Source organism: Emys orbicularis, chromosome 2, assembly GCF_028017835.1.
Source record: "Emys orbicularis isolate rEmyOrb1 chromosome 2, rEmyOrb1.hap1, whole genome shotgun sequence".
NCBI classification, from domain to species: Eukaryota; Metazoa; Chordata; order Testudines; family Emydidae; genus Emys; species Emys orbicularis.
Window position 1 is genome coordinate 135925412 of NC_088684.1, and position 13144 is coordinate 135938555.

Below are 13144 nucleotides of genomic sequence, written 5' to 3' on the forward strand. Positions count from 1 at the left end.
GAGCCTGTGGGGATGTTTGTGTCTGGTGAGGTGGACTCTGATTGAGGTGGTTGTGGGTTCAGATTACAGCTGCTACGGATGGCTAGCCTGGGAGACAGTAGGAAGTGAAAGTGTTAGCACTGCATGTTCCCCTTTGAAGCTAGAGGAGATTGGATCAGAGCTGCAGAATCATCATGGAATCAGAGATGGAAAAAGACCCATGAGGTCACAACTTGTTCATCCCCACTGTGGGGCCTGGTGCGGCTTGTTCCCTGCTCTGCATTCTCTGGAGCCAAGCGACGGGCCCCCCAGTATTTCTCCTGGGAGATTATTCTGTAGCCTAGTACATGTGTGCATGATGCTTTGGCAATGTAGAGCACTGTATGTGCTATTATGGATCAGATATTCAATAGAGGCTTCCAAGTGCTCAGCGCCCACTATTGGAACCAGGTTTGCAGTAAATCTCAGCTCTCATTTAGGCTCCTACATAAGGGCCAGAGTTTCAACAGAGCTCAGCATCCAATGTGTACCCGACATGCTGAGCTCTCTTGCAAATCTGTCTGCTAATCTCATCACTGCCTTTTTATACCTGCCCTGAACTCAAGGGCATTTCCCTCCAACCCAGCCCATAGTTGTGAAAACACCCCGGGAGTAATCCTGTCTTTCATAGGAGGTTCTCCAATTGCTTTACAACCTAGCTAAGCTCCATGACCTCCTTGGGTGGTAGGTCAGCATCACTAGCCTTAATTTTTTCAGATGGGGACACTGAGGTGCAGAGAGGCAAACAGAGTCATGCAGAGCGTGAGTCAGTGGTGGAGAAGGGAGTAGAACCCAAGAGTCCTGATTCCTATCTCCAGCTCTAATCACTACCTCACGCTCCCTCTTGGAGCTAGGAATAGAACCCAGGACAGCCAATTCCTACCTGCAGCTCCAACCACTAGACCACACTCCCTCCGACACAACTGAGTGCTGAGCCTATGTTGGTGCCTAAATACTAGAGTGCTGGCTGCTTTAGAAATGCACAGGCGGATCCTGTGGGAAAGAGACCTCACAGGGTAAATGTTAACGCAAACCATGTTCAATGGCACGTTTTATTCTGATTGCTGCAATAAGGAACAGGTATTAAAGAAAAAAAAGCACAGACAAAACCAAACCAAATGAAAACCCCACTCCCACACACAGAGGCAGGAAATGCTACACTGAGTCTAGGCCAGAAAGGAAGAAACAAGTTGGAGGGCAGGATTCGGCTACTATGTCCCAGTGGGATTCCCAAACCACACAGCTTAGAGCCTGTCAGTGACAAAGCCAGGGGGACCCAGCTCTGACCATTTCTTTGTCACTTCGGTACTAGACACAACATCTGGTACACAGCTGTGCCGAGTTCACGACGCTTGCTTGGGGAAGCGGGGGGTGACCACGGAGCATGGGACTCGAGGAAGGGTTAAATCTGGATGGTCACTGCGAAGGCCTGTCTTCAGTACAGCCATTGGAAAGGCTCCTGCTACGATCCGGGGGGGCGGAGGGGGAGGCCTGCAGGGCCGCCCAGAGGGGGGGGGCAAGTGGGGCAATTTGCCCCAGGCCCCGGGCCCCGCAGGGCGGCAGCGGTCCGGGTCTTCAGTGGCAGGGGGCCCTTCAGTGTTGCCGAAGACGCGGAGCGACTGAAGGGCCCCCCGCCGCCGAAATGCCGCCAAAGACCCGGACCGCCACCGGGTGAGTACAAGCGCCGCAGCTCCCCCGCTTTGCCCCAGGCCCCCTGAATCCTCTGGGCGGCCCTGGGGGGCTGTGCTCGATTCTGCTCTCACTCACACTGGTGTAATTCCATTGGTTTGACTGGGTCCACTCCTGCCTTAGATGGCTGCAAGTGAGATCAGAATCTGGTTCTCCAAGCTGATGACCCTCTCTCTGCTCACCGCCACCGAGGGACCAGACTGAAGGCCATTGGTCTCTTCAAGAGACTCAGCATCTCTCCCTAATACCTGCGGCACTGCTAGAATGGCGGCTTTGGCGGCTGCTGCTGTGCAAGCCAACTGTGGAACTTTACACCAGGCTGAAACCAGAGGGACATATCCTAGCTGAGAAAATCCCAGCTGGATTTTTGGGGTGGGTTTCTAGCTACATGGGTGGGGACAGTCTTAGCATGTCGAAGGCAAGGCTGGTGCAAAGGGGCGAGAGGGCAGGCATCACTCCCCAGGCAATACCCTCGAGCCCAAGGTTGCACTGGCCTCTGCAGCCCCTGAATAGGGAAGGCAAAAGCTGCTTCCTCAGGGCCCTGTGCTGGCACCTGCATCACTGGAGGGATAAATCAGGCTCCAAGACAGCTTCCAGAAGTGCAAAATACCACGTCACCTCTGCAGGGGGGCTAGAAAAACCAGCAGGGCTCTAGCTGCAGTGCAGGCAGGTGAAAGGGTGTGTGTGGGGGGCTGATTCTCTATGGTGGCGTTGACCAGGTCAAAAGCTGAGCACTGTGCAGACTGGTGGAACTATGACTTGCTCCAGTGGATGGTGCCGGGCTGGCCCCAGCAGTGACCAGGGTACTGAATGGAAGCAGACGAGGAAATAACGGAATGGGTATAAGCATTTGTAGCAATTCACTTTCTAGAGGGCAGAGGCTGAGTGCGACATTTGCAGAGCCTTGCGATCCGATGGGGAAATGGAAACAACGCAAAGCCAAGAGGAGCGATGCTCGTCCGAGGGGAAGTTCTGGGGCTGGCCTCAGACGGCGACGCTGCCTCTAGTCACTGTGATGTTGAGTGAGGAACTGGGTCGAAGCCACGGGGGATCCAAGCCGAAACTGCTCAACGAAACGCTCCATTGGCCAGGAACCTGGAAAGAGACCAAAAAGGTGAGCGAAAGTCAAGCTCTGAAGGCTGTTCTGACCAGCAGCTTCAACTACATGCACCAGAAAGAGAGAGATGTTCATGCTTGTAATGGGGCTGGGCATACACTCAGCACTGCGGCCTGCCATCTGGAGCCCCAGGGCAATCAACCAAGGGCAGAACTGGCCCTCTGAGCCGACAATCCCTCACTCGGCTGTTGGGGCCACCCACTGAAAGCCTCAAAGCAGCTCCTGAGTTGGTCACTATTCTGTCTGCCGGCGTTTCCACTTGTCCCCTTTCTTCCTCCTCTCCACTAAGGAGTTTCCCGCTGGACCACCATCCTGGGTATCAACGGTCACTGTTCAACCCTGGAATGGGCCTGGCACAGGGAGCCTGCCCTACCAGTGCAAATTCCAGCTGCTCCAGCTCTGACCTGGACAGGTAGGCTCTAGGGGAGAGAGGCCCAGTCCCTTCTTAGCCTCTAGCTCTCCTCACCTTTGTCCTTTCTGTTTCATCTCCTCTGAGCTGGTAGTTTGCATAGGCACACATTGATCTCACAGGCGGAATGCTTGCTACAATGACCGGCGCTGAGCATGAAGGTAAGGGACTTTCCAGACAGCTGCCCCATGGGATAGAGTGTGTAAGGGACCATCGTCCAGACTGCTCACTGAAAGGTGGGCTGGAGCCCTGTGGGATTGTGCTGGGAGGAGGAACCGCACCTCCTGCATTTCCAGTCTACACTAACATGGTGAGGATTCACGCTGAACCAGTGTGGGCTGAGTGGTGACAAGCCTCATGCGCAGTTAGGGTAACAGACTGTGGAAAGCTCCTGGGCATAAAGAGACAGCTCCTCAGCATGGACTTCAATGGAGCAGTGCCCGTTTACACCAGCTGAGGATCTAGCTCAACGCATTTGACAAGCATTCCATGTCTGCGTCAGCTGCTGCAAGCACCACATGGGGCAGGCCAGCCTGCAGAGAGCAGGTGTGATTCTCCTCTGTGCCAGCTGCGCAGCTCCAGGACAGGGCTGGGGAGTAGGCTTGTTCTAACGTGCTGCACAGAGATTTGCTGTTTATTTTTCTGACCTGCATGATACAGACCACATCCTGCCAGGAGAGAGGCAGAGCCAGAGAGAGAGAGAGAGAGAGACACTGCCAGCGAGACCCAGCCTCTGCCGGACCGTGGCACACGCCAGCATGCTTAGGTGACCCCAAAGCTTTCCTGAGCCCTGTTCCAAACCTGTGCCGGAAGAGGTCTGATGCTCTCGCGCATTTTTCCGGGCTGCTACAGTCACCCTTGGGTTTTGTTTGTTGTAAATGCTGTTTGTTCCTTTCATCTTCCTCCTCCTCCGCCCCCTTCTGCTTCCTGATGACCTTTGGAGCAGACCTTCCCACGGCTTCCTACAAGCCCACCCCGAGATGCTGTGGAAATCCCCAGCCACTGAGCCGAGATGCAGCCTGTGGGGGAGAACGAGGGAGCTTCCCAGGCCCCATTCCCTTGAATGAGACTGGGGACCTGCATTAAGCAGGCAGTGCCATTAACCCCCGCAGCACACTGTGCGTCTTGGCTGCAAAGCCTCTGGGGTATTTTGAGAGCTTCTTGGTCCCTCCTTTCTGATCTCCCCACCACAGATGTGCTTGGATCCCATCTCTGCCAGATAGACCCAGGGGAGGTGAAGCTATAACACAGTTACAGGGTTCAGCGCTTTCAGCATCCCGGTGCAGCCACGTGACCAGTGTGATGCGCTGCCTGCACCTGCCCAGCTGCCCAGTGCATTCTGGGAAAATCTAAGCCGCTCTCCCATAGTGCCCCGGGCTGGGCCAAGCAGGGGCCAATGCAGGCAATGTGACTCCTGTCCCCATAAGCCGGGGTCAGAGGTCAACACAGCTGGCCAGAGGAAATGACCCTGGACACACAGGAACCAGGACGGGAGTGATTTTCCTCAGAAACAAGAAGTGAAACCGCACGCAGCCCCAGCAGGGCTGTGACCAGCAGCTTGCGGAAGCGACACTGACCGATGTGTACACTGAGGAACTGACAGCACCCTGCCTGGGGGTGGGGAGAGGGCATTCCTTCCACGCCCGGGGGCAGCAGGACACCCCTGGCCTGACTGAGTGCTGAGTGCGTTTTTCCCTTGGGTGGGGGTGGCAGGGATGCCCTTCTCCCTGGCCAGGGGCGTGGGGGGCAGTGTGGAGGTGGCAGGGATTTCCCTATCTCTTGCTGGAGACTGCTGTACGGGGAGGAGGCACTAGGGTGACCAGATGTCCCGATTTTATAGGGACAGTCCCAATTTTGGGGTCTTTTTCTTATATAGGCTCCTATTACCCCTCACCCCATCCCGATTTTTCACACTTGCTGTCTGGTCATCCCAGGAGGCACCGAACACGTACAGATCCCATTATGATCTCTCCTGTAGTGGGCAAAGATTCATCCCTGTAGGTTCCGAAATGGGATGGAGTCATCTTCCCTCCGACTCTCCTGTGTGACCTATGTTATAGCTGCACTCAGAGGCTGTGAGGTGTATTAAACAGGGTGTGACGTGTTACACGGCCTTCCCCGTCCCCCTGGGCCTGAGAGCTGGGCAGGGATCTCAGCAGGGGGAGCGTCTCCTAGGCCAAAGCCAGGCATTAGCATGAGGCAGGGGAGAAAGTGGCACCTTGCTTGGCCAGCGGGTACACTGCTCTCATTGACGCTAATGACAAAACAGGGAGGCCAGATGTCCCCATCTTTGGGATTTGCCCAGGTGCCCACAACTCTGAGGAGTGTAACAAGGGCTGGCAAGGTCACTTGCCCTTAGGGGAGCACCCTTGTCTGAGAGGTGCTCCGCAAAGGCAGACTTGTGGGGAGGAAGAGTGGTCACTAGCCTGTAACTCTGGCAACCTGCGTTTGAGTCCCGGCTCTGTCACAGATTCTCTCTATGACTCTGGGCAAGTCACTTAACTTCTCTGTGCTCAGTTCTCCATCTGCACAATGGGGACAATAGCAGTGCCCTACCTCACGTGGGGGTGGTCAAGTACCTTAGGTCTTGTGCAAAGCCCCCTAGTGTGGGCACAGTTATACTGGTATAAAGGTGCTTATGCGAGTGTAGCTTAATCCAGTTTGGCAAAGCAAAGCTCACTCTACAGTATACAGCACCTTATACCAGTGTAACTGCATTAGTAGTAGGGCCTTTACTGGCATAACTAGGTTGGTAAAAATATCCCACTCCTAAGGGATGGAATTATGCCAGTGAAACTTGTAGAGTATAGACTAACCCTCATTCCCTTGCCAACGTAGCCCATTCCCATTTACAGCAGAGAATTCCCACCCTCTCTCCAGGGAACTTCCTGTAAGGCACGATCCAGTCTGAAGCAACTCCACTGCAGAGTTACCTCAGAGTGGCACCAGTGGAGCGGGGCTTGTGATCTGGCCCTTCGCTCTTTTAATCCTTTCTCACAACTCAATTCCTTAGTCCCTTTATCCATTTCCTGGTTCACCTTTGCACCCCCTCTCGCTCGTTGGTCTCCTCCTTTGGTGCCTGCGCAAGGACACAGTATTCCCGGTCTCATCTCATCACAGCCAGAGCTTCCCCTCACTCATGCTGAACAGAGGCTGGCTCCACCAGCCTGCAGTCAGTGGGGCTGCTGGAGGAGTGAAGGGCTATTCAGTGTGAATGAGGGGATCAGAATCCACCCCACAACGACGGACTGTCCTCACCCTGCTCTACAACATGACGCCTCTGCTGATGACAGGCCAAAAATGTATAAGCCGGCTGTGTCACACTGCATGTGTGTACCTGACGTGGCAACCTCTGACCTTGGTACTGGGATACTCTGAATTAAAGCAATGAGAAAATACCACTGCAACAAACCGAGATAAAGCTGGGCCTTGGTTCAGCTGAAGCCTGCTGCCTATTAGGAGCCCCGACCCCCTTGTGCACCTCTCTAATGCTGGGTTAGGATGGCATCACTTTGCTGAATTCAAATCTCACGCCAACCGTCCCTGGTGCTTTTGCAAAACAGCTGAGCTAAGTGGTGTTGCTTCATCGTATGCCTCACAGACAATGGCTCCAGCCCAGAGCGAGTGAGCAGTGGGGGCTGCATCCTGACTCAGGCCCCTCCCCTTTCCTGCCACAAGCGGTAGGAGGACTCACACATGGCCACTGACTCGAGTTGAGTCAGTGCCTTAGAGAAGGGACCGTGCAGTTGAGTGCTTTGTGGTTCTGCAGCTGGGCAAGAGCAAAAAAGCCCCTGTTCTACTGTCAGAGCCTTCTTTTTTCCATGAGACTGTCAGATTTAGGTTAGCCTTGAGGAAGTGTTGATCATGGAACGTATGGGTCACCGCCTTGACGGGGCGTGGAGGCACACACTGCGTGCAGTGCTAGTTCAGTCACCTTTCCCTGTGCTGCCCCTCAACGGGGCGTTCTCTCAGTGTGAAGCAAGCCTGTGTGTAAATGGGAACTGATTCTGTGTTTGGCTTGTTGCAGAGGCCTAGGAGCCTTGCACGTCAATACGTGCCGTGGAGAAGAGGCTGGCTGTGAGTCTGAGAACAAGCTGTGCTTCATGCTGGCATACCCCACGCGCTGCGGCCGAGATCCCCACTGGCCTTGCTTTCCTTTTATCTGTATGTGCATGGGAGGGTAGCGCGGGCTGGATTGAAGGGCATGGAGACTGTTTACCCACAGTCAGTGTCAGCACCAGCTTCTCCCACCAAGCTGCCTTGCTCCTGACTCACAGGGACCCCCTCCAGGGAGCACAGGGGAGTTCAGGCCTTGTCTACACTAGAAAGTTGTACTGCTTTAACTACACCAGCATCGTTAAAGCAGCCCATCCTAGCGTGTACACAGTTACATCCGGATACAGGTGCTATATCCCAGAATAGTTTTTCCCGTATGGGAAGGGGAAGAAGCTATACTGGTATAAGGTACCTTTATAGCAGTGTAACTGCATCTACACGAGGACTTGTACTACTATAACTATGTCGGTAAAAAAATCACCTCCTGTCTGACATGGCAGGCCTCAGGCTCCAAGACACTGTTGGTTCCTGCCCTCTCCACTTCTGTCTGAAGAAAGATTGCAAAGTCTGGCACTGTTTAGTTTTGAGAGGAGAGAAATGATAAGAGACATGAAAGCTCTTCAGAGCAGGGACTGTCTGCTAGCACACCTAGCACAATGGCAGGCCTGGCCTCTAGGCACCCCTGTAGTACAAATGATACGTCATCATCATCGAGGCAAACAAAATATTATTATGACCATTAATTATTTGTACTGAGATAACACCGAGGAGCCCCAGTCACGGACCAGGACCCCCTTGTGCTAGGCATTGTACAAACACAGAACAAAAAGGTGGTGCCTGCTGCTGCAAGTTTGCAATCTAGGTAATAAGTAGTGTAGAGAAGGTAAATCAGGGGCTCCCATCTATCGTTCCTCATAATACTATAGCAAAGGGACTTTCAATGACACTGTAATATAACCAATTGAAAACTGATAACAGGAAATCCTTTTATGATACAATGCATCCCTGTGGAACCCTCTGCCACTAGATCTCAGTGAGGATAGGAGCTTAGTGGGGTTCAAACCAGGATCAGATGTTTATCTGCATGATGAGAACATCCCTTGTTAAATAAAACATTTAAAAAGGGATACAAGCCCTCCTGCATCAGGGCTTAAACCAAACTCTAACTGATGGCGGTTCAGAAGAAACTTCTTCTATAGGTAGGTTATTCCATAACTATCCACTACATTGGAGCATCCGGTACTGTGACCTTGAGCACAACAGTTAATCTCTCTGGCCTCATTTCCCTGAGAAGTAAAGTGGGGGTAATGATTCTCTTCTTTCTCCTGCTTTTGTCTTGTCTATTTAGACTGTGAGCTCTTCAGCAGGGACTGCCCCTTGCTATGTGTTTGTACAGAGCCTGGCACAGTGGTGGCCTGATCTCAGCTGCAGTCTCTAGGCATCACTGTAATACCAATAATAATGCACATAATAATGATACTTTGCCTTTCTCTAGTGCCTTTCATGGGAGGACTTGAAAGTGCTTTGCAAACCCAAGAGGTAGACAGTGTTTAAAGTGTGAGTGTGAGGAGGGCTGTTAGGGACCTGGAAACAATTTATTTTTATTTGAGCTGGCTTGCTGAAGGGTGGCACTTGAAGCACTGTCTTACCAAAGCTGTCTTACCCTCCACTTTTGTCAGACCACTTTAAGTCCTGGAGGTACGTCTGTCTGATCCCCATTTTATTCAGTGGTAGCTTGAGACTCAGATACTTCCCCATTTCCTAAGGATGTTGGGAACCTTTAATTAATGTTTATAAATCCCTTTAGAGCCTTGGATGAAAGGAGTGAGAGAAAGGCACAGGGACATTACAGCACTGTGGGCACATGCCCCCAGACACACACTGCGCATTGCAGGAAGAGGGGTTTTTCCTGACCTACTTTCCTACCTGTGACCACATTGGTCTGTCCCTTGGTGAGGCTCATGTTGTCCTCGGGGAAAGCACCGTGTATATCCCACCTTGCCCAGCAATGAGCTGGGTGGCTAAAAGTCCGGAGAAACAGCTCTGTGACCACATACTGCCTGATGGGCAACAGATCTCAGTGGTCAGGAAGCAGAGGTGTGCTCGGGTGAGTCTGCAAATGGCTCTCACAGGCTGACATCATAGCTTTGAGACCAGAAATCAAACCCGGGATTCCCCTGAGCTCTGCTACCCATGCCCCCACGCCCCCCCCCCCCCCCACGGTGCCTGGGATGACCACAGCTCTGAGTGCTCGAGACAGCACCAGCCTCAGAGGGCCAAGATGCCCCTCCAACCCTGCATGCCTGAGACACCACCTAGCCACAAGTGCCTAAGATGTGCCCCCCCCAACCCCAGCCCCACCCCCTCCCCCTAACCCCAGGTGCCAAGTTTCCTGCCATGCCTGAAGTGACCCCTAGCCCTTGAGTGTCCAGAACTGGACTTTCCAGGGTGGTTTTTTGGGGGTTTGGTTTGGTTTGGTTTTTTTTAAAATATTTGAGCCTAGCAAGACTATCTGCAGCTACAGTAAAACAGCCCCTCCCTTGCCCCACTAACCCCCACGCTGGCTGGCTAAGCTGAAGACATTATATTATAGCGGGAGCCCAGTGAAACCACCTCACTCCTCCGCCCCCCAGCAGGCAGAGTGATTTCTCTCTGCAAATATTTGACAGTCCCTGAACCACTCTGTTGCTCTGACACCGAATGGCCTAATTGATTCACTAATGCTTGGTGCTGGTGATTCACCAGAGCTCTTGATTAACAGCCAGGGGTAGGAGAGAGAACTGCTTGAGATCGGGGGTTGGGAGGGTCAGAAGGGCCATGACCCCCTCCTCTCCAGAACAGTAAGAGGTTTCATGCTTCCTTTGGTCCATTTTCAAGCTCATTTCCTGGAGGATTATATCATAGGGTTTCGCCCTTATCTAAGTGCTTGCTGCAGTCCGAGGAGCTGAGAACACTCCACAAACACTCCCTCTCACAACAGCCCCATTATCCCCATTGTACAGATGGAGAAACTGAGGCATGAAGGAGCGGAAGCAACTTGCCCGTGCTCACACTGGCAGAACTGGGAATTGGGGCTTTTGGGCCAGATGCCTGCTTCACTGACTAACTGCTAGACAGTGCTCTCTCTCACGGGACTTGGTTATTTAAAATGAACTTTCATAGCACCACTCCCCCCCCCCATCCCGTTCTTGCTCCATCACTGGCCACTAGGGGAGCTAGTGAGCAGAGCAAGTTTCTATTTGCTCCCGACTCGTGCTGCCACCAGAACATAAGGTCTCCCACGTGCTCTTAAGGACCAAGCAGCCCGCAGGCTGACTGGCCTCCTGAAAATCTGAATGTGCCTGGTTCTGTTCTCACTGAACCTTGGTGTAAATCTGGACTGACTCTGCTGAAGTCAGCGATGTACCTGGTGTAAGTTGAGGGGGGAACCAGTCACTACGAATCCTGGATCGTAGGGTCTGGAGGTGAGTTCTCTCCAGCCATTGATGGAAGGTCTCACGTGCACAGCGCTGGCACCATTGCAGGAAGTGGGACTCAAACTCCCTCCTGATATCAGCAGAGCTCAGAGGGCAGTTTGCATTCTGTAATTTATCTGCCTCATCACCGGGGATGTTCTCAGTGATAGGAGACCTGATGCTTTTCTGCAAAGATTAATGATGTCCCAGCAGAGGTAGGCGGGAGTCCTTTTTACCATTAAATAACACCCAGAGACTTCTACACTTTGGATAATGCCGCTGAAAAGTGCTGGATTTGCAGCACCGGTTCAATTACTTGCAGGGAATATCTGCCGAGTGGCAATTCCGACTGGGAAGTTAGTTGAGAAGTTTGGCCCAAACTTTGGAAGGGTATTGAGGAACTCCACTTCTTCCTGCTCAGCTCTTTGAAGGAGCTGGCTTGTAGGGATTTTTGTTCCTTCCCCTTTTGCTGCGGCTGCTGTCCTTCGGCTGGAGGGATGGGATTGGGACTATTGTGAGGGCTGAATCTGGAGGCTTGGAGGAATCGGGGCTGGCTCCGTAAGATTTAGGGGCCGCAGCTGCAGTTTGTGGGCTTTTATGGAACTAGAGTTGCTGAGCACTTTCTAAGAGGTACGTAGAGGAGTGGTCTGCAACTGCTGCAAAACCAGTGCTGTCTCCTGCTCTTGATGTCTTGCTGCAGCTCTCTGCACTGTCTGGGGTTCTGTGCAAGGCTCCTGGACTTCCTTCTGACACTCTGCTTTTACAGCACCTCCCATTCTAGGAGCTCAAAGTGCTCATTACTTGGCTTCAAAACACCTCTTCCCGGTAGGCATTATTTCCATTTTACAGACAGGAAACTGAAGCAGAGAGGTTAAATGACTCACCCAAGGTCTCAGAAAGTGTTGGAGGCAGAGTCAGGAGTAGGACTCAGAGCTCTGGACACTCCCTGTCCTGTACTTTAACCACAAAACTATTCCTACTATACCCTAGAAACATGTCCAGAGGTGGCCCATCTTCTTGAGGGCTCGGCAGTCTGGGCAAGAAGCTACTTGCCAGACACGAACTAGGTCTCCTCGCTTGCTGCCCAGGGGAACCCTCGGGTCATTCAGTGCAATCAGGGCAGCTTCCCGTTTACAGCTCCAGCCAGTAATAGGGGAGGCCATGGCTGCTGTCACTCTAACTGTGTTTGCCAGAACAGGGTCTAGGGCACAGGTTGAGACAGCAGCTTGTAATGTGGTTCTTTTCCATCTGTCCTGCACAGGGACACAGATCCAAAGTCAATCGAAAGACTCTGATTGACTTCAGCGGGTCTGGGCTGGGCCCAGCATCAGCAGCGCTCTGCTAGAGAGCACCCTGTTTAGACATGGTTCAGACTCATGCTGTCTGGACTGCCATGTAGACAGGGCCTTAGGCGGAGGTGGGTCACTACCATAGCTCTGCCACGTGGTGCCCCACTAGGGTGACCAGACTGCAAATGTGAAAAATCGGGACGGGGGTGGGGGGTAATAGGAGCCTATATAAGAAAAAGACCCAAAAATTGGGACTGTCCCTATAAAATCGGGACATCTGGTCACCCTATGCCCCACGAGAGTTAAGATGATGATTATTAGTGTTATTAAGCAGCTTTTATACCTGCCTAGCTCCTTAATGTCTTTATTCTCTCACTGAGGCTTTGCCAGGAGACCAAAAGCTCGGGGTCCCCCTGTGGAATTTTAACCCCCAGGAGGCTGTGCTCCGGTGCAGATGCTGTGGCCGAGTTATTTATCCCAGAGTGGCCTGGCTGGGATGCAGCCTCTGCTTCTCATCCAGGTCCTGGTTCTACCCGATTTTCCAGGTGGGTGGAACCATGCCCCAAGGAGTGCCTTGCACAATGTTGTCTTGTGAGTCACTGGCACAGCCGCGATATGAATCTAGCACTGGGCGAAAGAAATATCCCCCAAAGAACATGGCGCTTTGACAGCATGCCTGAGACAGGTCGCTGGGCGCCGTGGGGGAAAGCTGCCCTTCTGGGTACTCACATCTGCTGTTTCTCTGCAACGTTCCCCTCTGGGGCAATTCCTCCAAGGGGTAGCGTGGTGAACACTTGTGAAAATCAGAATTTTTTCACACGGGCGCTAGTGGGAATCTGTTTGTGCTGCCCAGTAAGGAGCAGAGAGGAGTCATGTCTGGCAGAGGGCAGCTGCAGAGCCCACTTCAGAAGAACCCTCCATAGGCTGGGGTGTTTGCCCAGTTGCTCAGCACTGGCCCAACCCTGCTCAGGTGAGGACTATGGGAGTTTTAGCAGTGACTGCACGGAGTACTTGTGAAAATCCCACTCACAACGGACACACACACTCACCAATAAGGGACATGGCTGCCTAAGAATTCCTCCTAGGTCAGGAAACACTGATAATCCCTGGA

General features: G+C 52.8%; 1 protein-coding gene across 1 annotated transcript in view; it reads right to left on the minus strand.

Moving 5' to 3' along the window:
• Positions 1 to 2710: 2710 nt before the first annotated feature.
• The window catches only part of PEBP4 (phosphatidylethanolamine binding protein 4), a 196954-nt gene continuing 186520 nt past the window's right edge, over positions 2711 to 13144 (minus strand). Inside the window, exon 6 of the mRNA XM_065400045.1 lies at positions 2711 to 2802. Coding sequence (XP_065256117.1) covers positions 2711 to 2802 — 92 coding nt within the window. The remainder of the gene's footprint in view (positions 2803 to 13144) is intronic.